At 45.0% G+C, this 25,585-nt stretch overlaps 2 protein-coding genes across 6 annotated transcripts; one reads left to right on the forward strand and one right to left on the reverse strand.

The window, feature by feature from the left end:
• Window positions 1-3,366: 3,366 nt before the first annotated feature.
• Window positions 3,367-5,355, forward strand: LOC308605836 (zinc finger and SCAN domain-containing protein 5C-like; the record flags this gene model as incomplete). The annotated part of the gene is made up of 2 exons (XM_081216101.1): window positions 3,367-3,654; window positions 5,053-5,355. 2 exons carry the CDS (start codon window positions 3,367-3,369, stop codon window positions 5,353-5,355), a joined length of 591 nt encoding a protein of 196 aa, XP_081072227.1.
• Window positions 5,356-15,282: 9,927 nt separating this feature from the next.
• Window positions 15,283-24,319, reverse strand: LOC308605485 (uncharacterized protein). 5 transcript variants are annotated; one of them, XM_081215549.1, is made up of 5 exons: window positions 24,100-24,319; window positions 21,615-21,656; window positions 20,583-20,664; window positions 18,873-18,999; window positions 15,283-17,364 (listed from the first exon to the last, which is right to left on the reverse strand). In XM_081215549.1, the coding sequence occupies exons 3-5, from the start codon at window positions 20,592-20,594 to the stop codon at window positions 15,779-15,781; spliced, it is 1,725 nt and encodes a 574-aa protein (XP_081071675.1). In that variant the 5' UTR covers window positions 20,595-20,664; window positions 21,615-21,656; window positions 24,100-24,319; the 3' UTR covers window positions 15,283-15,778. The 5 variants fall into 5 exon arrangements, with proteins under 5 accessions (XP_081071675.1, XP_081071674.1, XP_081071672.1 ...); XM_081215548.1 differs by lacking the exon at window positions 24,100-24,319 and adding an exon at window positions 23,379-23,785; XM_081215546.1 differs by lacking the exon at window positions 20,583-20,664.
• Between the last annotated feature and the right edge of the window lie 1,266 nt (window positions 24,320-25,585).

Here is a 25,585-nt window from a genome sequence, read left to right on the forward strand (position 1 = left end):
ATTATTTATTTATTTATTTATTTATTTATTTATTTATTTATGGGTGTGTTTGTTCTTCGTTGCGGTGTGCGGGCTTCTCATTGTCGTGGCTTCTGTTGTTGCGGAGCACAGGCTGTAGATGCGCAGGCTTCAGTAGCTGTGGCACGTGGGCTCAGGAGTTGTGGCTCATGGGCTCTAGAGCGCAGGCTCACTAGTTGTGGCACACAGGCTTGGTTGCTCTGCAGCATGTGGGATCTTCCCGGACCAGGGCTTGAACGCGTGTCCCTTGCATTGGCAGGCGGATTCTTAACCACTGCACCACCAGGGAAGCCCCAGTTCTTTTTTAGAAGCCAAGCTCTACCTGACTGAAAAGAAGAGTGACTTACCACTTGCTGCTTTCTGCCTGGAGTGTGACTCTATGGTCACAGTCATACTTTATTTGGAAAGGGGGCCTCTGAAACCAGAGATAAAGGACTGGATTACATGATCTACTTTCCTTGCTGGGGAGTCAATATAATTTAATCACCAGCAATTGCAGTGACAATGCATGGAGACTTGAGATTATCTCAGAAAAATATTTGTGAAATGTTGAAAGTGCTGATATCCACCATCATTTTAGTTATTCAAAAGTGGTTGCTGAGTACTTCCCTGGTGGCGCAGTGGTTGGGAGTCCGCCTGCCGATGCAGGGGTCGCGGGTTCGTGCCCCGGTCCGGGAGGATCCCACGTGCCGCAGAACGGCTGGGCCCGTGAGCCATGGCCGCTGAGCCTGCGCATCCGGAGCCTGTGCTCAGCGACGGGAGAGGCCACGACAGTGAGAGGCCCGCATACCGCAAAAAAATTAATTAATTAATTAAAAATTTTAAAAAGTGGTTGCTGAAATAGCTCTTGGCCATGTGAACAAGGTTAGGGTCTCAGTGAAGACTGAAGGAACACTGAAGTCTGAGAAGTGAGGGAATGAAGCAGGGCGTGTAATGACACAGGACACTTGGCTAATCTGTGGAAATGGCTTTCTAAATTGCGATTCATTATATATTTAAATCTTTTTTTTTTTTTAGTACAGCCTGAGGGGACATGCAAAGACAGCAGTTAGCTTTGCCTAAAAACAAACAGGTATCTGTCCCATCATATTTATTCCCTCCTTAACCAACACTCATTAAGTGCCTATCTCATTCCAGGTACTATTTTGGCTACATGGGACACATCAATATCCAAAATGTCAAAGATGCCTGCCCTCGTGACTCTGACCTTCCAGTCAAAGGAGACGGACAGTAAAAACTAATGACAACGTAGTCAATTACATACTTTTATGTGTTATGAGTGTTAACCAAAATTTCAGAAACAAAGACCTGAATGAAAGAAAGAAGCATGTATTTGTGGCTTGTTATGACTGCAGCCGGGAGACACAGATTCGAGAAGCACTTGAATTGAGTTCCCCTGGACTATAAAATGGAGGAAGGTTATAAAGGCAAAAAACGGAAGGCCACAGTTAGTTCCATAAGTTGTTTGTCAAGAATTACAATTGGAGCAGTCAAGATGTAAGGGTGTTTGTAAAGCAAGCATTGGTTGGAATTGGAAATGGCTTTAGAATTGCAAGGGGGAATATTGAAACCACAAGGTTGTAGCTAGAAGATGTTTAAAAAATGTCTAGTATCTGTTATCAAACTGAACTTGGGTCTAATCACCTACTTTCTTCTTCTTTTTAATTTTTATTTTATATTGAAGTATAGTTATTTACAAAGTTATATTAGTTTCGGGTGTACAGCAAAGTGATTCAGTTATACATATACATATATCAATTCTTTTTCAGACTTTTTTCAAATACGGGTTATTGCAAAATATTGAGTACAGTTCCCTGTTATATACAGTAGACCCTTGTTGGTTGTCTGTTTTATATATAGTAGTGTGTATGTGTTAATCCCAAACTCCTAATTTATCCCTCCCCACCGTATTTCTCCTTTGGTAACCATAAATTTGTTTTCTATGTCTGTGAGTCTGTTTCTGTTTTATAAATAAGTTGATTTGAATCATTTTTTAGATTCCACAAATATCATATTTGTCTTTCTCTGACTTACTTCATTTAGGATGATAATCTCTAGGTCCATCCATGTTGCTGCAAATAGCATTACTTCATTCTTTTTTTTCTATCTGAATAATATTTCATTGTGTATATATACCACATCTCCTTTACCCATTAATCTGTTGATAGACATTTAGGTTGCTTCCATGCCTTGACTATTGTAAATAGTGCTGCAATGAACATTGTGGTGCATGTATCATTTCCAATGATTATTTTCTCTGGATTTATGCCCAGGAATGGGATTGCTGGATCATATGGTAGCTCTAGTTTTAGTTTTTTGTGGAACCTCCACACTCTTCTCCACAGTGGCTGTGAGCCATGTTATATTCCTACCAACAGTGTAGGAGGGTTCCTTTTCCTCCAGCACCCTCCAAACCATATGGAGGCCTCTTGAATAAATCAAGGTTTCTCCTGTTGGAGTTTTTATGGGAAATTGAATCTACTCGGATTATCTAAAATGGTTCCTTCCATGACCTTTATCAAGTCACTGGGATGATGACGTTATGGGAATGCACCCCTGGAATTTCCCCCAGCTCTATATAGAGACATTTCAGCTCCAGACACACTTTGAGAGCCAGTCCCTGACTTGAGGAGACTGAAAGCAAGAGGGCTCGAAGGGGTAAGTGACAAGAGGGAATGTCTAAAGAAAGTGCTTAGAAATCAGGACAGATGGAGGTGGGCTTCAGAAAGCTTTGGCTTCCTATTCACCTTGCATTAGCTCAGAGACCTTGTGAAAGCAATGGATCTCCCTCAAACCCCACATTAACTATGGTTGATTGTTGAACTCTGCTGTGAGATGAGAAGAATGTTTCCACACACGTTGGTGTGGTGTGCTGTGGTTCATTTTTTCATCAAGGGTTCTGAACCGCGGCCCTACAGACATTTTTGACCAGATAGTTTTTTGTTTTACTACAAAGGTGGATGTCAGAAGAATAACAGAATGGATTACAGTTTCCGGTATCAAATATTGAAACAGTGGGGGAATGGTGTCCAGTACTGGGATGAGGGACGTAGGAGAGATGGAAGGGTGGAATAAAGTGAAAGACATCAGGTTCATTCTTTTTGTTTGTTTGTTTGTTTTTGTCCCCAGCCTTCTGAACAGTGACTCTATTGCAGAGGAAAAGCAGAGGAAATCCCTTCCCATAGGGGTCAACTGGCCATCAGCTTCTAGAAGCGTTTGCTCAGAGTCCTATTGGAAAATTCCTCCATCAATATGGCTGAGGACCAGACATTTTTCCAGGGTCGTGGAAAACTCCCCAAAGGCCCTAGTTCAGAGTCACCAGTGTCTGTGCCATGCCAACACACAGCTATGGAAAAGCCAGACTGTGACTGGGAAATGTGGCACGTTTGCTTCAGAACATTTAGCAGCTCAGAGGAATTCGACCCCGTCCAGGATCTGAGGAGACTCTGTGAGCTCTGCCATCAGTGGTTGAGGCCAGATCTTCACACCAAGGAGCAGATGATGGACAAGCTAGTGCTGGAGCAGTTTATGATCTGCATGCCGCTGGAGTGCCAGGTCTTAGTCAAGGAAAGTGGAGTGAAGAGTTGCAAAGACATGGAGGACATGCTAAGAAATAACCAGAAACCCAAGAAATGGGTGAGTGGGACCCTTATGATTGGTATGGGAAAGGGAGAGGTGGGATGGGATCTGCACGCTGGGGACTGAACAAGCTAGGACCTGAGTGATTGACTCTAAATCAGTGATTCCCAAATGGGTGAGACTTTGCATTGGGCATCGTTGAGAGATATTGATCTTTTAAACAAAAAAAAAGTACACTTGTGTGGTATGATGTCATCGAATGCCTTGAGAGCTACTTTCCAGGTCTTATAGGAGACCTATTTCAATTTAGTTTTTCCCTCACAGACTACAGTTTGCATACAAGATGAATATCTTGTGCAAAACTTGGATATTGAGACGTTTGAAGTTGAGCTCAGTGACACCAACGATGAGAAAGACCTACCCAGGGATCCCCAATCCCTTGTTAGCGAGATACCTCCAAAGAATGGCCTGCAGGTAAGCCAAGAGCTGCAGGATCCAGCAAGAGCCAAGGAACTGTCAAGAGGGCGGGTGAGTGTGTGATGCGCTGATCCCTAGAGAGAGTCTGGGAGAAGGTAAAAGAGGTTCAGATGGGCGTGGCTGCTAGAGTAACTGGTAGATTTGGCAAAGGACACAAATGGACCCATTGACTCCATGAATTCCCATGGAAGCATTCGGTTCCTAGACATTTTCAAGACAGTCTGAGAATGAAGACTCATCCATCTTTGTCCCTCTGCCATGAAAGCTTGTGGCCATAAGCATGAGGAGAAAGAAATCCTGTCTCAATGGGATGGTGCTGGGTCAATTTGCCACGGGTGAATGCTTTGACAGCTGTTTCCCCATGGTCGTTTTCCTCAGAGGCACTTCATATTTTAGAATATTGTCAATCCCTTGAGTTGAATGAGGAGTTCCCAATTGGAGTGGTTTTGCCTCTCAGAAGATATTGGAGAATGTCGGGAGACAGTTGATTTGTCCAAATGGGGATGGGGGTGGGGGATGCTATTGTTTTCTAGTGAGTAGAGACCAGGGATTTGCTGCTCATCATCACACCATTCACAGGACAACTGTCATCATAAAGACAAATCTAGGCAATGTATCAAAATGTGCTGAAGTCGGGAGACCTGGACCTAGAGTCCTTTGCTCCAGAGTCAGGGGCAGAGAGAATTTGTGATGACTTGGAGAGACATATGCGTAGCGAATTCACAGTGCCAACTGTGATGTCCGGACTGGATTGCGAGATGTGGTAAGTATAGATTAAGGACAGACTTGGGAATTAGGAGACAGTTATCAATCGGAGTGTTAGGGCGGCCCAGAAGAAGTCAGGGTATATCCGCCAAACTGATATTTAGAAAGTTGGAGTCTTAGACTAGGATATGAGGGGGATGAGGGAAGAGGAGACAGAGCTTTCTCTGGGTTAAGATGGATGGTTACTGACTCTGCTTGGTTGCCCATTGACAGGACCAGAAAAGTCTCCTGCCAGAGATCATTCCTGAAACAGGTGAACTAGAGGGTCTGAGACCCAAGGAAAACTTGGAGAAGGACCTGATGGAAGACACGGAAGAGACAAGAACCCGTCAGTCTCAAGAGCTTGAACTTCCAAAGCGTCGTGGTGAGTATAGAAACTTGGAATCCAGAGGAGTTAGTGACTTGCTTCCAGTGGTGGCACGGAGCATTAACATTCCTTGTGGGGGGCAGGGGGGAGCTGGTTCTCTAATGCCAAACTTCTCCATCATCACCTTTCCAGAGTGTTTAATAATCTAGACTCTTAGGTATTTTGGTTGATGGGAAGTCCTCAGCCAACATCAGTGCTGGGTTCCAGTGAGGTTGGCACCACGGAAAATGCTCCTTTTTAAATGTTGTGTGCTGAATCTCTTCTTTCAGCACATTCTGGGAGGGTAGAGGGCGGCAAGAATCCCCAAGAAGGAACTGATATTTCAAATGTGGATGCTGAATGTTTTCCTCTTGTGTTCCAGAAGGAGAAGTTTCGACTAAGAGAGGATACAGAAGAGGCTCTCCAAGGGGTCTCAGACGTTTCAAAAGGAAACTGGCCAACATTCCCAGGTCCCAAGAAGTGCATCAAAAAGGAGCCACAGGGACTTCCCTGGTGGCGCAGTGGTTAAGAATCTGCCTGCCTGTGCAGCGGACACGGGTTCGAGCCCTGGTCCAGGAAGATCCCACATGCTGTGGAGCGACTAAGCCTGTGCACCACAACTACTGAGCCTGCGCTCTAGAGCCTGTGAGCCACAACTACAGAGCCCGTGTGCCGCAACTACTGAAGCCCGTGTGCCCAGAGCCCGTGCTCCTCAACAAGAGAAGCCACTGCAATGAGAAGCCCACACACCGCAATGAAGAGCAGCCCCCACTCGCCACAACTAGAGAGTACAACTAGAGAAAGCCCGCGCACAGCAACGAAGACCCAACGCAGCGAAAAATAAATAAATAAATAAATATATTAAAAAAAAAAAAAAGGAGCCACATCTTTGTACAAAGGACAGTTCTCAGGACAATTTGAGTCCCATTCTGTTGTTTCACCTAGCACAGTGGGACCAACCAGTCTTCCTGAGGGAAAAGAAGCCCAGGGACAGGCACCCTATTAATGTAGGGTATGCAAGAAGAGATTTCCTTATCAATCTCAGGTTACCCTTCACCAGAGGACACACACCTAGAGTGTGTGTGTGCGCCTAGAGCCTGTGCTCCACAACAAGAGAAGCCACTGCAATGAGAAGCCCACACACTGCAAGGAAGAGTAGCCCCCGCTCGCCACAACTAGAGAAAGCCCAAGCGCAGCAACGAAGACCCAACACAGCCAAAAATAAATAAATGAAATACATTAAAAAAAAAAAAGACTCATCCAGGACTCTGCCCTCAGGTCCAAGTCCCTTCTGCTCCAAGAAGGAAATTCAGGATGATTTGTAACCTGTGAGATACAAAGGATGGATGACATGTGAAGAACTTAGGAGGATACTGGAACCCAATTGGGTTCCATCCACATGAATTAGGAGGACCTTTGAGTGATGACTTATTTTCCCTTTGGCTTTTGTTTTCTTCTTTATATAGCCTATTTTCTTATAAGTTTTTGCTTTGTGTTGTTCTTTTTCTTCCAATGAATGCATGTCTCATTGGCTTTTAGTACTTCAGCATGAAACTGAGGCTACTGCTGATTGTCTTCATGTTAGGCATGATTTGTAAAATAGGATGTTCCAGGTAGGGCGGCCAGATTAAACATAGGATAACCAGTGAAATTTAAATTTCAAATAAACAAATACATTTCGGTCAAAGTGTTCTGCGTATTTCCTTCTCCAAGATTTTCTACATGGAGTAGATAATAGCTGTGTTTTTGTCTATGTGGCCTTTATTTCGTTGAGATTTGTACCCTCTATACTTGTTCGCGTATTGCTTCCTTAGGTATTTAGAAAAAGGAAGGTTTCCTAAATTGATAGGTGTCATTCTTTTTCCCTACTGGTGTACAACCTCTGGTTTTCTAAATGCCCACTCTGAAATAGGTTCTTCTCACACTTTAGCTCATCAGCTGATTTTAGACAAAAAGTCTTTTAAGACTTATTTCATGAAAAAAAGAAAAAAAGATTAGGTAACCCAGTTCGGTTACAACTATCAGATCTCAATACTCTGACTCCCTCAAACTCTCCAGGCAATGAGAAAAAATTCCCTAGATCAGGAAGACCAATGTTTCCCCCCAAAATGCAACCCATAAAGTCTAAAATAGATAAAATACAATCAAGAAAATCTACCACCAAACCAACGTGGAGGCCTCTTTAATAAATTATGCTTTCTCCTACTGGAGTTTCCATGGGAAACTGAATCTATTTGGATTCTCTAAAATAGTTCCTTCCATGACATTTATCCAATCACTGTGCTGATTGGGTAACAGGCAGTGACCCCTGGAATTTTCCCTAGCTCTGTGTAAGTAGAGACATTTCAGCTCCAGACACACTTTGAGAGCCAATCCCCAACGTTTTTTTTTTTAACTTATTTTATATTGGGGTACAGTTCATTAACAATATTGTGTTAGTTCCAGGTGTACAGCAAAGTGATTCATTATACATATACGTGTATCTACTCTTTTTCAAATTCGTTTCCCAATTAGGCTGTTACAGAATTTTGAGCAGAGTTCCCTGTGCTATACAGTAAGTCCTTGTTGGTTATCCATTTTAAATATACCAACGTGTACATGTCAGTCCCAAACTCCCTATCTGTCCCCCCTGCCTTCCCTTTCCTCTGGTAATCATAAGTTCATTCTCTAAGTCTGTGAGTCTGTTTCTGTTTGTGAATAAGTTCATTTTTATCATTTCTTATATTTCACATATAAGTAATATCATATGATATTTGTCTTTGTCTGACTTACTTCACTCAGTATGACAATTTCTAGATCCATCCATGTTGCTGCAAATGGCATTATTTCATTCTTTTTAATGGCTGAGTAATACTCCATTGTATATATGTACCACATCCACTTCTTCTTTATCCATTCTTCTGTCAATGGACATTTAGGTTGCTTCCATGTCTTGGCTATTGTAAAGAGCACTGCAAAGAACATTTGGGTGCATGTAACCTTTTGGACCATGTTTTTCTCCGGGTATATACCCAGGAGTGGGATTGAAGGATCATACGGTAGCTCTACTTTTAGTTTCTTAAGGAACCTCCATACTGTTCTTCATAGTGGCTGCACCAATTTACATTCCCACCAACAGTGTAGGAGGGTTTCCTCTCTCCACATCCTCTCCTGCATTTATTGTTTGTCGATTTTTTGATGATAGCCATTCTAACTGGTGTGAGGTGATATCTCATTGTAGTTTTGATTTGCACTTCTCTAAGAATTAGTGATGTTGAACATCTTTTCATGTGCCTCTTGGCCATCTGTATGTCTTCTTTGGAGAAATGTCTATTTAGGTCTTCTGCCCATTTTTTAATTGGGTTGTCTATTTTGATGATATTAAGCTGCATGAGCTGTTTGTAAATTTTGGAGACTAATCCCTTGTTGGTCACATCATTTGAAAATATTTTCTCCCATCTGTGGGTTGTCTTTTCGTTTTGTTTATGGTTTCCTTTGCTGTGCAAAAGTTTTTGAGTTTAATTAGGTCCTATTTGTTTATTTTTGGTTTTATTTCCATTACTCTGGGAGATGGATCAAAAAAGCTATTGCTGCGATTTATATCAGAGAATGTTCTGCCTATGTTTTCCTCTAAGAGTTTTATAGTGTCTGGCCTCACAATTAGGTCTTTAATCCATTTTGAGTTTATTTTTGTGTATGGTCTTAAAGAATGTTCTACTTTAATTTTTTTACATGTAGCTGTCCAGTTTTCCCTGCACTATTTTTTTTAATTTTATTTATTTTTGGCTGCATTGGGTCTTCATTGCTGTGTGGGCTTTCTCTATTTGCGGCGAGGGGGGGCTACTCTTCGTTGTGGTGCATGGGCTTCTCATTGCAGTGGCTTCTCTTGTTGTGAAGCATGGGTCCTAGAACAAGTGGGCTTTAGTAGTTGTGGCACACGGGCTCAGTAGTTGTAGCTCATGGTCTCTAGAGCACAGGCTCAGTAGTTGTGGTGCATGGGCTTAGCTGCTCCACAGCATGTGGGATCTTCCCGGACCAGGGATTGAACCTGTGTCCCCTGCATTGGTAAGCGGATTCTTAACCACTGCACCACCAGGGAAGTTCCCTAACACTATTTATTGAAGAGACTGTCTTTCCTCCATTGTATAGTCTTGCCTCGTTTGCCACAGATTAATTGACCATAGGTGCGTGGGTTTGTTTCTGGGCTTTCTGTCCTGTTCTATTGATCTATATTACTGTTTTTGGTGCCAGTACCATACTGTTTTGTTTTTTTTTTCTTTTTGCCGTACACAGGCCTCTCACTGTTGTGGCCTCTCCCGTTGCAGAGCACAGGCTCCGGACACGCAGGCTCAGTGGCCATGGCTCACAGGCCCAGCCGCTCCATGGCATGTGGGATCCTCCCGGACTGGGGTATGAACCCACGTCCCCTGCATCAGCAGGCGGACTCTCAACCACTACGCCACCAGGGAAGCCCTACCATACTGTTTTGATGACTATAGCTTTGTAGTATAGTCTGAAGTCAGGGAGCATGATTCCTCCAACTCTGTTTTTCTTTCTCAATGTTGTTTTGGCTATTCAGGGTCTTTGGTGTCTCCACAGAAATTTTAACATTTTTTTGTTCTAGTTCTGTAAAAAAATACCATTTTAAAATTTGATAGGTATTGCATGGAATCTGTAGATTGCCTTGGGTAGTATAGTCATTTTGACAATGTTGACTCTTCCAATCCAAGAACATGGTATATCTTTCCATCTGTTTGTGTCACCATCGATTTCTTTCATCAGCATCTTATAGTTTTCAGAGTACAGGTCTTTTATCTCCTTAGGTAGGTTTATTCCTAGTTATTTTATTCTTTTTGACGCAATGGTAAATGGAATTATTTCTTGAATTTCTCTTTCTGATCTTTCATTATTAGTGTATAAAAATGCAACAGATATCTGTGTATTAATTTTGTAACCTTCAACTTTACCAAATTCATTGATGAGCTCGAGTAGTTTTCTGGTAGTGTTTTTAGGATTTTCTGTGTATAGTATCATGTCATCTGGAAACATTGAGAATTTAACTTCTTTTCCCATTTGGATTCCTTTTATTTCTTTTTCTTCTCTTATTGCCATAGCTAGGACTTCCAAAACTATGTTGAATAAAAGTGGCAAGTCACTTGTCTTATTTTGTTCCCAATCTTAGAGGAAATGCTTTTAGCTTTTTACTATTGAGTAGGATGTTAGCTGTAGGTTTTTATGGCCTTTATTAAGTTGAGGTATGTTTCCTCTATGCTATCAGCTATCTTGTTGCTTGTCAAAGACATGTTGACTGAAGTTTTGGAAGATGTTTCATGACCTTCAATATGCAAGAAAAGACAGGGCATAAGGGAGAGTTGGAGAGGGATATCTTTCTGGCCTTGATAATCATTGATTGCTTTCCAACCTAGCAAGTAAAATTTATTGAGATATTTATTATTCTCTGAGATATTTTCCATTTCTTTTAAAATCTGAAACTTGTCTGTAAAGGAGAGCAAGTAACCACATGCCATTTTCTGCCAAGATAGCGGGTGACCTAACCGTCGAAGCCTGTGTGCAAAGGGGGCATCTTACCTGGGAAACAAAGGTTTGGCATTCCATGGTCTCATCTCCTTTATGGAAACTGATTTAGCAGTTCACCTGAAATTGCACCATCAGTGAATGCACAGGGAGTTGAAAGTATCTCTGAAAATTACTTACGAAATGAATATTACAAAAAGTTAATAATGATTATGTAGTTATGCAACGAAATTGACAAAAATTGTAGAGAAACCTATGTTACAGGCGGAAGAAAGTTAAGATCTCAGTGAAGTTGGAGTGAGAGACAGAGACGTGTGAAAAAGTCATAGAATGAAATTGAACCCTGTGGCTGTGCTAGAACCTTGACCACACTCAGGGTTTTATCTCCAAACAGTGCTTCCTTTTCACATTTGAAAACGTTCGACTCTAACAACTTGGAGAGATAGGGTTGAGATGACATTTTGAAGAACATACTGGAAATGTCAAAAATAAATAGGAGAACCATAATGTCATGTGTATTTACTGCTCTAACACGTGCTCAATAAACCCCTACTCAGTTTCAGGAACAGTGGTAGGTTCATGAGACACATCTGCAATAGGGTGGCCAGTTCTGTCTGTACAGGGTATTTCCTGTATTTAATGATTTTCGTCCCAGTTCCTATACTGATTTGTCGGGACGCCTTAAGTCTCTTGTAGTCCACTTTTTGAAATGCTTTGCAAAACGTTGACACAGTGCAATTGTTCAATCAATATTGGAAATGATGGGCAGTCAACTATAAAACAGCATGTAATAACAGTTAAGCATGAGAGATATAAATTTTCCACGACTAGCAAAGAAGATGATAAAATAAGATTGTTATTAAGAAGAATGTGGGTGAAAAAGGTTTTTAAAAATTAAAGGAGAAGTTGTAGTGGTCTTCCACACTGTACAGCATCATCTGTCCTCCAGCTCACAGTGCTACTTATAGCCTGTGTCTCCATGAGGAATGTTCAGTGGACAAAGGAATCAAATAAATTGGATGAGACTACCTTGGAAACTATGAAACAAACTAAATGGAATATAGAGGGTAATTACAAGGAATTTTATAAACAAATACTACAAAACAAGGAAAAGTTAAGGAGAAGCAAATTACCAGGTAAGTGTACTTAAAGAGGTATGAAACTTAGTTATAATTTCCTTCAGAAACACAACAAATGATTTTTATATAAGTATGTCCCATGCAACATTTTCCTCTTATTTCAGTGTATATGTGCATAGGGAGTTAGAAAAATTCAAAATTTACTGGGCCAGATATTGTTTACTAAATCTAGCAAGCCTACTTTTCCACATTATATTACCTAATAACCCTCTCAAGTAATTTCTGCTAGTCATCCCCTCAATGGTAAATTCTGCATGTTGGGAGGACTTTTTCTTTAAGGGAGAAAAATTTCACCAGAATAATAATATTATAAACCTGAATTGGGATATGAGACAGCCAATTGGTCATTTTGGGCTCCTCATGCCACTTAGGAAAAAAGGGAAATGCTCTACTGCCCAGGTGATGATGATTACTCTTTTTTACCAAGAGGAAACTGAGTTGCTGCTCTCAATGGAATCCTGGAGCACTATGTCCGGAATCTGGGGGATTATCCAGGGAATGTGACGGTAAATCCATGTCCAAAAATAAACCTGCGGGCTTCCCTGGTGGCACAGTGGTTGAGAGTCCGCCTGCCAATGCAGGGGACGCGGGTTTGTGCCCCAGACCGGGAAGATCCCACATGCCGCGGGGCGGCTAGGCCCGTGAGCCATGGCCTCTGAGCCTGCGCGTCCGGAGCCTGTGCTCCGCAACGGGAGAGGCCACGACAGTGAGAGGCCCGCGTACCACACACACAAAAAATAATAATAATAATAATAAGCCTGCAACAACACGATGAAGGCAGGATCCCTTGGAGAGTTAGACCATTCTGGTTTTGAATTTTTGGTTCATCCACCAAATTAAAAAGCAAACCAAAACAAAGAAACCTCTGCCTAGCTGAAGGTCTGGCAAAGACAAAGGTGTAGGATGGGTGATGGACAATGAATGAATATTAAAATAAAGTTCAACATGTGACCAGTTAAGAAAACAAGAAATCTCACTATGTTGGATATCTTCTTTTTTTAGGTAGGAGAGATTGACTATACAAATTGGCAACAGGCACAGCAAATATAAAATAGTACTGAAGACTGCTCTCAGGAACCTAGTAAGAGTTGTTGATTTTCAGTATTTTCAGCTTTTTACTTGCTGTTAGGATGGAGTGGTAACTTCCAGCTTCTTACACGCCAGGAGAGAAAAAGGAAGTCCCTCTATCTGCTCTTATTTTCTTCATTTCTAGGGTCTTTGACTTATTTCTTAATAAGAATGTAAAACTCGTATATCTAAAATTACACAAAAATAGGCACATTTAGATATTTTAAGTATTTCTCTTAATGCCTCAAATCTCTAAATTTTGACTGTCATGAACTTCATGAAACAGAAAGACTTAAATTCAGATACAATTATCTTAAATTTTTCATTAAGTACATTGTACACATTGGAACTTTAAAAATACAATCAGACAGTGGCCTCTCTGATTGTTTCCTAGCTCTCACTCCAAAACTATTCTCTTTTGATTTCCTGGTCTGTAATGCCTGCTGACCTTTGTAAATTTTCATTTTCTCAAGAGCCACCTGGTTTGAGGATTACATGATAAAAAGATGACAAGGAATTTTACCAACAGACTGCTTTTGGTCTTGACGGCGGCTCTTCACTGCGTCTCCAGCCTGCTGGCCTACCCTGCAGATTTTAGACTTGGCTGGCCATCACAATCACATCAGCTAATTCCTTTAAAAATCTCTCTCTCCTTTCTCTGTCTCTACACAAAATGCACACGCTCACACACATACAAAGATGGTTCTATTTCACTGGAGATCCCAATATATCACAGAACTGAACACTTAAAATAATGAGATGATAAAGTTTATGTTAAGTGAATTTTACCACAAAAAAATGATTTTAAAAATTCCTTAGGGCTTCCCCGGTGGCGCAGTGGTTGAGAGTCCATCTGCCGATGCAGGGGATATGGGTTCGTGCCCCGGTCCGGGAAGATCCCACATGCCGCGGAGCGGCTGGGCCCGTGAGCCATAGCCATTGAGCCTGTGCTCCGCAACGGGAGAGGCCACAACAGTGAGAGGCCCACGTACCACACACACACAAAAAATCCCTAAGAACCTTTATGACACAAAGTTATAGCTTAAAGACACTAGAAAAAAGAAGCCAAATAAGAGAAAAATCTAGAACGATGTGTCAGTGGAAGCTTGTGTATGATGCAGATGGTTCAAAATTCTTTCATTTATAATGAATTCATATCAAACTGAATTTCAGTTTAAATTACTTAGTTTCAACTTCACTTTCCACTTTAAACAACTTTTTCTCATTGTGAGAGAAAAAAAAAGTTTCTTGCAGACAATGCAGCTCTAATACATAACAAAGCCTTCCTTATTTTTATTTAGTGTCATTCCTTTGCACACATGAATAATCCTAAAAATATATTCATGTACTCAGTGAAAACAGTCGTAACAAGGAAACCTGTAGGATTCCCTTTACATGAAATTCTAGAAAATGGAAACTACAATGTCTACCTGGAGATGGCAACTTGGGTAGGCTTGGGAGAGAGAAAACAAAGTGGCTAATGGAAACTCCGTTAAGTAATGGACATGTTCATTATCATGACTTTTCTTTTTTTTTTTTTTTTTGTGGTACGCAGGCCTCTCACTGTTGTGGCCTCTCCCGTTGCAGAGCACAGGCTCCGGACTCGCAGGCTCAGAGGCCATGGCTCACGGGCCTAGCCGCTCCGTAGCATGTGGGATCTTCCCAAGCCGGGGCATGAACCCGTGTCCCCTGCATCGGCAGGCGGACTCTCAACCACTGTGCCACCAGGGAAGCCCTCGTGACTTTGGTGATAGTCCCATTGTGCACACAGATGTGAAAATACATTTTACAATTTCAATATGAAATTGAGTCAGTACCTCAATAAAGCTGTTAATAAATATTCCATATAATATCTGGATCTCCCCTTTCTCTAAATAGTACCTTATCAGGCAAACTTGTATTGACCATCAGAACCCTTCCCCATGTCTTAGGTCAATTCTGATTCCTTCTCAAAACAGAAGAAAATGCTGACAAATGCTTCAACATGGGGAAATTATACTAAGCTAAATAAGCCAGTTGCAAAGAGGTGAAAAATGTATGATTATACTTGTATAAAGCATCCAGAGTAATCAAATTCATCGACTGAGTGTAAAAAAGAGGTTGCCAGGTGAGGTAGGGGAGGAGTAGAAAGAGATGTTGTTTAAGGGGTATAGAGTTTCATTTCTGCAAGATGAAAAAAATTCTGGAGATTAGATGTGAATTTTTAAACACACTACACCCAACAATTTAAAAGGTAGACGGTAAACTTTGTTACATATATTTTACCACAATCAAAGAAAAAAAATAGTTCTCAGGGACAGATTAGAGCAGACATTTTGCTGAAGTCTTTCCACATTTGCAATACTCTCTCTGGTGCGAGCTTTTTGGTGCTGAATGAGGTGGGAGTTTTGGCTGAACATATGCCCATATTTGCTGCACTTAGACCTTTCTCCATTGTGAAATAGATGTTTAATGGGGTTGGAGTTTCACCTGAAGACTTCCATTCACTGTACTTAGAAGGCCTTCGTCTGGTGTGAACTCGATGTCTAACGAGTGGGGAGCTGTACCAAAACAACTTTCCATGCTCGCTGTACTCAGAAGGCCCACTCCAACATAACTCATGAGGTACTTCTCCAGTGGTAGGAGTTTGTAGTAGTACCCAATTTACCATAACCTCTGCACTCGTAAGGTCTTTAGTTTTTTAACTGAAGTATAGTTGATTTACAATGTTTCAGGTGTACAGCAAAATGATTTAGTTTACATATATATTATATATATATAATTCTTTTCCAGATTCTTTTCCATTATAAGTTATTACAAGATATTGAATATAGTTCCCTGTGCTATACAGTAGGCCCTTTCATAAGGCCTTTAACACTGTGAATTCTCTGCTTCATGAGGTTGGAGTTGTATCTAAAGAATTCCCCACATTCACAGCACTCATATTGTCTTCAGTGTGGATTTTCTGGTGATGAACAAGGTGGGACTTCCTAATGAAGGCTTTCTGACATCTACTGCACTCATAAGGCCTTTCTCCAGTATGGATTTTCTGATGCTCAACAAGTATATGCTTGTGGCTAAAGGCTTTCCCACACTCTCTGCACTCATAAGGCCTCTCTCCTGTGTGATTTCTCCAATGTTTAATGAGGTTGGAGTTGTACCGAAAGAATTTCCCACATTCGCTGCACTCGAAAGGCCTCTCTCCACTGTGAACTCTCTTATGTCTAATGAGCCTGCAGTGGTACCTAAACGCCTTCCCACATTCACTGCACTCATAAGGCCTTTCCCCAGTGTGATTTTGCCAATGTTTAATGAGTTTGGACTTGGACTTAAAGTATTCCCCACACAAGCTGCACTCATAAGGCCTTTCTACAGTATGAACTCTTTGATGTCTAATGAGGGTGGATGTGTACCTAAAGAATTTCCCACATTCAGTGCACTCGTAAGGCCTTTCTCCAGTGTGAACTCTCTGGTGTTTAATGAGTGTGGAATTATACCTAAAAAATTTCCCACATTCATTACATTTATAAGGCCTTTCTGAAGTATGAACTCTCTGATGTCTAATGAATGTGGAGCTGTACCTGAAAAATTTCCCACATTCGCTGCACTTATAAGGTCGTTCTCCACTGTGAACTCTCCCATGTCTTACCAGTCTATAGTTGTACCTAAAGAATTTTCCACATTCTCTGCACTCATAAGGCCTTTCTCCATTGTGTTTTCTCTGATGTTTCATGAAGTTGGCATTGTACTTGAAGAATTCCCCACATTTGCTGCACTCATAAGGGCTCAATCCAGTGTGAACTCTCTGATGACTAATGAGTGTGGAGTTGTACCTAAAGCATTTCCCACATTCACTGCACTGAAAAGGTCTTTCTCCAGTATGGATTCTCTGGTGCTGAACAAGGTGAAACTTTCTAATGAAGGCCATCCCACATTTGCTGCACTCATAAGGCCTTACACCAGTGTGGATTTTCTGGTGCTCAACAAGGATCTGTTTTTGACGGAAGGCTTTCCCACACAGAGTGCACCTGTAATCACTCAGCCCACGATCAAAAGCTTCCCCACACTCAGTGTCCCTGTGTGGCTTGCCTGCATTGTGAGGGGTCGGCTGCTGCAGAAGGCCTGTGCTGCCTGGGAACTCCTTTCCATCTCTGCTGCATGTCAAGGTCCTCTCTGCCGAGTGAACGCTGCTGTTGGTCAGAAATGAAGGCTGCCCCTCATCCCTTCTGGAAAGGTTGTCTCTAATCTGCTCCTTCTGGTGCTGGAAAAGGTTTGCCCCACAAATATACAGCCCTTCATCAGGGTACATTCCGTCATGCTCAGGTAGGTGCAAAAGGTCTTTGGACAGTGGGTCACACATATCATAGGGCTGGGCCTTCTTGGTGGATGGATCTGGCTTTGGAGTCCCAACCTCTGACATCCCTACAGAAACACTTTGCTCAGAAGGTGCCTCCTCGTCCTGGGCTCCATGCCAACAACCTGTAAGCAGAGAAATGCTGGTAAAATGCATGATGATTTTGGTAGGAGGGGCAACACCGAAGACCAGAGCCAGAGAGAGGAAGGTCTGCTGTGCAGAGACGGTCCTGCGTAGCTCCCATGATGAGAGAGCCCTGACAATAGGCAAGGACTGAAGGAAGAGTCACTGTCTCAGTCCATTTGGGATGCTATGACAAAATACCACAGACTGGCTGGCTTATAAAACCAGAAAGTTATTTCTCACACTTCTGGAGACTGGAACCCATAGATCAGCCTGCACTCTCCTGGGCTGCAGACTTCTCATAGTGTCTTCACATGGTGGAAGGAGCTAGGAAGCTCTGTGGGGTCCCTTTTATAAAGGCACAAATCTCATTCATGAGGGCTCTGCCCTCATGACCTAACCACCCCAAAAGCCCCATCGCCTAATACTGTCACCTTAGGCATGGGGTTTTCAACATATGGAACATGAGGGAACACAAACATTCACACCAGAGCAGGGAGCAGAGGCAGGCCTCCAAGTCAGCACGGCCATGGCTACTGGTGACAGGTGAGCACTGTGTCGAAGGCTGTGCCCAGACCTAGAAATACTTGATACAAAAGAAATGCTAAAGTTCAAGGACTATTTAAGGATACATGCAGACCTCACGACATCTTACATATAGGTCAAATGTTGAACACTGCAAAGGGAGCAATGAAACAGAACATGTGACAAGTGAGAGTCACAGAAGTGTGGTTGGAGTGTGACAGAAGAAATAAGAATGGGGAAGAAATGAGGTGTGGCACTGGTCCGAGCATCAATCAATGGTGAACACAGGACAGGTTCCCAGCTCTGACATCACACCCTTTCCCAGGACCTCACACCGAGCCCGGGTACTTCTGAGTGTCTCCTGCCATTGATGTAGTAATGGCCACACTAGACTAGCAGGTACCCAGAGCCCTCCCCATTGCTGCAGGTGAGCATTGATGTGGCACCTGAAAGAGGTTAGTCTTACGTGAAAGACAGAAAAAGAAGGGGCCAGCACATGTAGACAGAGATCCAACACAGGGCTTTTGGCATTCTAAAATTATAAGAACTTCACAGGGGAGACTGTAGTAACAATCAGCGGTTCCCCAAATTAGTAACTAGGTTGGTGCTAAAATTCCTGGCACAGGAGGCCCTAAGAAATGTCAGCAAGAGGAAGGGGTAAGGCCTGGCACAACAAGAGTCCAAGCATCTAGACTGAGGACCCAACCAAGAACAGGCCAGGTCTGAAGGGGTCTCAGACAAAATCTAGATTTCTGACTCCTGAGCCCTATCTTGGAAGGACTCGGAGTAGAAGGGATGGGGATCCCTAGGGAGAAAAATGACACTGTACACACAGTCCAGCCCCAGCACCAACAACACATATGCCAGGAAACCAGGAAAGGAAGCAGTACCCGTGGTCTCAGTGTGGGGAGTACAGAGCTGCCCCATGGGAAAAGGGAAAGAACAGACCACAGCTCAGGGCACTGGGTGAGCGTGTAGACCTTACCTAGGGAGGTCACAAGTGCAAAGTTCTCCGTCATCACAGCATGGTACAAGTGTCTCTGAACTTCATCAAGGAGGCCCCACTCCTCCTGGGAGAAATACACAGCCACATCCTCAAAGACCACACGGTCCTGCCAAAATTGGAAGAGTTTGGTTCATGGACAGCTTCTTGTTTTAACTACATTTTTGTGGATCCTGTATTTATCTATTTGCCATCCATTAATTACAGAGCTAAACTAATGGCCAAATTTGTTTATATCTCCCTTGCAATCCAGAGCCCATACTCTCAACCAACTCCTTAACTGACTCTCACACACCAGGTCAGTATTTCCCCTGCCCTAAAGCAGCCCAGGGCCAGGTAACAGACAGCTAGGGACAGTTCCCATACCCCAGGTACACAGAATTATACAAACTAGTCACCCATAAACTTTTCATCCAGTCCTCCCTGCATTTCCCTCAAAAGTCTAATAAAGGTTCTGACGTTTGGTGTCCCTTAGCTTGTGCTCACGCCTCCTGACTGAATCTGGTGCTTCTCCAGGTGGCCCTGTGACATAGTGTACCTCCTCCTCTTGGGAAATATAAGTAATAAAACTGTCTTTCAATGTCGTTGGCCTCTCTGTATCACGACTCACTCGCCTCCACAAGTTAAAATCCTGTGGGTGCAATCACTGACGCACTTCCCTTTCCAGGACCTTCAGCCCTCCCCCTACACATCCGTCCCTGCTCATCCTCCTCCCACACGTCCCACCATGGAAGATATACCGGGTCCCGGTGGCACCAGTGCCTGCTCTCTCCTCATTACCATTGATCACTGTGCCCGGCACACAGCATAAAACACATGGGGGAGGGAGCAGAAAACCACCGTCTAAGGTGTGGGCCTGCATGCAGGGCCCTACCCCTCTCCTGCCACACAGTTTCCCTGGGGTCCCCTGGGTGTTAACCCGCAGACACATTCAGACTAGTCCCTGTCCTCAAGCGCTCAGGGCCAGGGCCCAGGGCCAACCATTCACACTCCTCCTCACCTGCATCTCACTCATTGGACTGCACCGTCCTCACGACTCTGACCCTTCCACAGTGACAGTTCCACAGACAGCCCCAGCCCACACCATAGGCACTTCCTTCACCTCCTTACAGGGCACTCTGCACATGGAATCCAGGCAGGGAATGGAAATGCGTCCAGCATTCATCTCAGCCCAGTCCCACCCCTGCACACCAAAGTCCCCCGGGGCCAGGGCCTGCCCCAAGCCCTGCTGAGAAGGTCTCACCACCTGGCCCTGTTCTTTCCTTCCTCCCCAGCCACCCTTCCTAGGTGAGACCTCAGGTCCCCTTAGCCCTCTCCCTCTTCCGTGTTGCACAAACTGTCCCATAAGCAGTCAGCACCTTCTCTCCTCACGTGAAGCCGAGGTACACCGACCTCCCCACCCACACTGTCACTGCACCCTAGACAAAGAAGTCTAGCGACTCTCCTAGCTGATCCCAGTTCCTCCCTCAACATCCATCTCGCGTCCACTCTGGCCTCAGAAGACTCTCATGCCTACATCCCGCGGCCATGCACAGACAACGACACTCCGCTCCCTCATCTGTCTTCGTGATGCGCACTGCCACCGGCCAGGTACCCAACCCAGAGACCTAGTCCTGAGGCCCTTCATTCTCATGCCTTGTCCTCTAATGGCATCACCACCATAAACTAGAAACGATGCCGCCTAAATCTTACCTTCGGCTTCATCGCAGTCCACACGCTGGCCACTCTGTTGTGGCCGTCTGCATCCTGAATCCGTCCCCTGGACTCCAGCCCTCTGTGTAAAAGTGCCCACTCAACACCTCCCCTTGGGAGTCTCTGGGACATTTGTGACATGGACAAAAAAGGACTCTCCTTATTCCACCGGCAAATTCCTCCTAAAGCTGACTTCGCCCACTTTAGTGGATGAGGCACCCGTCCTTCCTAACGAGTCCACAAACCTGAACTCATCCCCGATTCTTCCTATCAGCCCACTTCCTTAGCCCTTCACTCTCCGTTACATAAAATATGGACAGTACAACACTGTAAACCATCTATACTTCAATTAAAAATATACTGATACATTTAAAAAAATATATAAAACACGGGCAGCTCTAGTTCAAAACACATCCAGAAAACAACCACTCCCTACTTCCATAGCCACCACTGGGGTGTAGCCACCACCAACATTCACCTAGATGACTGCAGAAATTCCCCTCCGGTCTCCCTGCCTTCACTCACACCCTTGTGTGTCTTTTATTCTGCAGCCAGAGGGAATCTGTTAAAACATGAGTCACAGCACCTTCCCCCTCTGCTTCAAACCTTCCCTACCTCCCATCAACCTGAGATGAGAGAACCAGGACCTCAGGCTATCATTCAAGGCCTGATACCTGTGAACCCCTATCCCAGCTCCCCATTCCCACCAGATATAACAGAGACCTGCAGTTCCCTGAACGTCCCACCTCAGTATCATCTGCAACTGTCTGAACATTCAGAATCCTGAATGTAGTCAGGACTCTCTGCCACATCTTACCCCATCAGTTGTCAGAAATGGAACTGTTCTATATAACCTGGGACTAAATATAGGATCCTGGGCCTGGTGAAAGCACACAGGGTGTTCAGAGGCAAGAGACAAAAGAGGGATAGAAGTCCTGGGACACTACCATTCCCTGAGAGCATACAGATCAGGATGATACAACTATCAGGGTGATAACGGGGATGGGTGAGAGGTGGGACCCCTCCACTCACCTGTACAGGGTCCATAAGCACTTCTGCCACTGCCATGGGACCCTGAGGGAAGGAGGAAGCCATGTGAAGTGGGTAACAGTGGCAGGATCCTACAGCAGAGCTGGACCACCACTTCTGCCCTACCCTGGTGTAATGCGATCTCAGCCTGAGAGTCTAAGCTCAGTTCCTCACAAAACAGTGTTCTCTCTTACTAGCTGAGTGACACTGGAGAAGGGTTAAACCTCCCTGAGTCTCAGGGAAAAGAAAAAGTTTATGAAGATTAAGAATGCTTCCAACCTCACAGGGGTCATATTGTTATCTAAGGTAAGGAGTACATACCATGTGTCAGCTATGACTGACCATAGGAACAACAGTTTTGTATATATTTTCAGTGCAACTGAAGTGATACAGTTTTGAAATCTGGGATCTTTATTGTTCCTGCTTGTTTAAGATCTCAGAGGATGTCAGATATAAAACTTCGCATTGTAAGCAAATACCTAGAGGTAACTCAATGCCAAGCCAATTACAAAGTGTTTGCATAAATTTAACAGAGTGAACAGGCTCATTTCTAATTGCCTGTGTGTATGTATTTAGAGGAATATTGATTAATTAGTGTTTAAATTAATTTTCATACATTCTTTTTGCGGTACGCGGGCCTCTCACTGTTGTGGCCTCTCCCGTTGAGAAGCACAGGCTCCGGACGTGCAGGCTCAGCGGCCATGGCTCACGGGCCCAGCCGCTCCGCGGCATGTGGGATCTTCCCAAACCGGGGAATGAGCCCGTGTCCCCTGCAACGGCAGGCAGCTTCTCAACCACTGCGCCACCAGGGAAGCCCTCATATATTCTTAAGTTAATGAGTTGTAGCGAGGGGCTGAGCAGGCAGGTCAGCTATTAGCTCATTCAGCAACCAGGCCTACCCACTAAATAATCCTCAAAAGGGAGCAGTGGATCATCCCTCTTGCCCTGAGGGGTGGAGGTGAGGTGGCAGTGCCCTCGTCTAGGACCACCCACTGGCTGCACCGCTCTGGCTCACCTTCCCCTTGCTCCATCAGGAGTGGCCCTGAGGGTCAGTAGAGCCTGCAGGTGGAGAATCCACACCAGCACACACTGCAGGCTCCACAGAAGGGACCCTCCTTACCCCATCCAGGCCTCCCTTCCTACAGACACAGGCCAGAAGCCCTCCTATGTCAGGTCTTCTCTTTTCTGAAGGGAGCATCAGGGATGCCAGCACCCAGCCCTCATGTCCTCCCCTCCAACTCTCAGCCCTGCTTCACCACAGGGCCCATCTCATGTAACAATCTTAAGCCTCCCTGGTGGCGCAGTGGTTGAGAATCCGCCTGCCAATGCAGGAGACACGGCTTTGAGCCCTGGTCCGGGAAGATCCCACATGCCGCAGAGCAACTAAGCCCGTACGCCACAACTACTGAGCCCGCACTCTAGAGCCCGCGAGCCACAACTACTGAGCCCGTGTGCTGCAACTACTGAAGCCCACGCACTTAGAGCCCATGCTCCGCAAGAAGAGAAGCCACTGCAATTAGAAGCCCACACACCGCAATGAAGAGTAGGCCCTGCTCGCCGCAACTAGAGAAAGCCCGCGTGAAGCAACAAAGACTCAATGCAAAATAAAATAAAAACAAAAACAAAAAAAACAATCTTAAGCCTTCCTCCTCAATCTGATCCCCAGGCCATGCCCTGGTCCAGTCCACGCCCTCCATGCCTTTGATATTTCCAACCCCGTCCCCTTCCTCTACTTCCAGACTTTATGTTCACCTCCACATACGGTACCTCTATTTGGTGACATCTCCATCTTGATACATGTCAGAATCAGCATGTCCAAATACAACTCGTGATCTTCCCCCACAACCTGCTCCTCGAGCTGACTTCCCCATCTCCCCACTTTCAGATGTTCAGGCAAAACCACTTGGACGGTACTTCATTCCCTACTTTTGCTTACAACCGTATTTTATGCAGCAGGAAATCCCATTTACTCCAAGTTTGAGATTTCTCCAGAATCTCATCCCATCTCCCAATGTCGCGCTACCTTCCTGGCCCGGCCCCTGACATAATTCTCCTGGGGTCTATCGCGGTGGTCTCCTCAGCAGTCTCCCTGCCTCCATTCGCATCCCATTCTCCCAATTTTTAATTTCTAACTCTGAACACGGTTCTCCCATCCCCAATCCCTTCACAACCTTCCAAGGATTCCACCTGCTCAGGTTGCCGTTTCAGGTGAGACACCTCGTCCCCCTCTGTCCCCGACAAAAGCGACCCCAGGTTTCCCCAATGCTGCCGACTCCGTAGCACCTGCAATCCGTGCACCGGCGGCCCTCAAGGGTACTCTCTCCCTCACCCCAGTCCACTGGTTGAAAAGGGACCCCTCCCAAGGCCGCCCTCTGTTCTGGACTCTGGGGCTGACCGGCAGGGAATTGAGCGGACCCACCTCCTTCCGGATTTGGGACTCGGAGGCGGGGGTCGGGCCGGGTGGGGGCCCGGGAGACGCAGCACCCACCTGAGTCGGCCTCATCAGGGCCGCCTCGGTCACCGGCCGGTGGGAAGAACCGAGCCGGGAGAGGCGGCGAGCGGGGCGGGAACTAGGGCACCGTCGTCAACTACGGGCGCAGGGAGCCTCACAGCCGCCTCTGGGCAGCGGGGCCAACTTCTCTCCTCCCGCTTTTCGCTCCGTCACCTCGCTGCCCACCAAGCGACGCCTACACCCTGAACCGGTGAACAGCCCGACAACCACCCAAACACTACCAGAGACAACACCGGAAGTCCCGCCCCCACGTGATGAGCACGCACGTATCCGTCCCTCCCCTAAGCTTTCATTGGGTCAATCACCGCCGCTTCGCACCGTAGCAACTTCTGGGTAATGTAGTTTCCACTGCCACCACTTCCGTCTATGATCCGAGCAGAACTCACTCCCTAAGTGGCTGGTAGTGGCTTCAGGGGCACTAAGAAGCGGAGTTCTCTGGCTCCAACGACGGGCGGGGCGTCCCCTGCTCTTAAAGGGGACGCACCCAGATTTCTGGAGAGCAGTCCAGGAAACCTTACAGAAAGTTTAGTGACCTGTTATTTCAGACTGTGAAACACAGCAAGTTCCCAAATCTACACATCCTAAGGGACACACCATATTATAATGACCCTCTATGTGCACTCATAGCTGACTGTACAGCCAGAAAAGCTGTTTTTCTGGGAACCAGAGTCACAGTTTCACCCTTTCAAGCAATTCAACAACTTGAAACCTAACAGGACCCTATGGGACTTTCCTGGAACAGATTCCTCCCCCCCCATCCCATGTCCTCTGACTGCCTGTTGTCTGTAGAAAAAGTGTAGCCTCCTAGGCCTCCCGGAGGCAGGAAAGACAGGGACAGGTCCAAGGATAGCCTCTTCATGCATAAAGATTAGGCAGAAGCAAAGCCACCTACTTGTTTTGCACTTAATGCGGCCACGGTGCATGGAGGAATGGCTGGTTTTTTTTTTGTTTTTTTTTTTGGCGGTGCTGCACTCTTTTGGGATCTTAGTTCCCCGACCAGAGACTGAACCCCAGCCCACGGCAGTGGAAGCGCCGTATCCTGACCACTGGACCGCCAGGGAATTCCCTGGAATGGCATCTAAAACAGAAACTTCGTAACATCTCAGCAAGAAACTCTTGACGGTGAAAACCATGGAGCAAGCGTGTGCTTTGAGGTAGGAGATAGCTAGGCTTCGGGGTAACCTGCTGCAACTGGTTTCATGCTGACCCTTTTGATAAACTACTATTGGGACTAGGAGCCCTAATTGGATGAAAGATGAGAGGGTCCACCCCAGCCTCCACATTCTTGTGGTCACGGAGATTTCCCAGCCCCACACATGCGCACAGGGGGTTCTCAAGTCGTCCTCTAGTAACTTTGGCTACATTGTAATATCATTATAATATCATTAGCGTTGCAATTTTGACACCCACCCCCAACAGGTTTTGCTTAGGTGTTCTTGGGAAAGATTCAAAACGGAGCCTG

This window comes from Mesoplodon bidens, assembly GCF_964165515.1.
Source record: "Mesoplodon bidens genome assembly, chromosome: 18".
Taxonomy (NCBI): Eukaryota; Metazoa; Chordata; class Mammalia; order Artiodactyla; family Ziphiidae; genus Mesoplodon; species Mesoplodon bidens.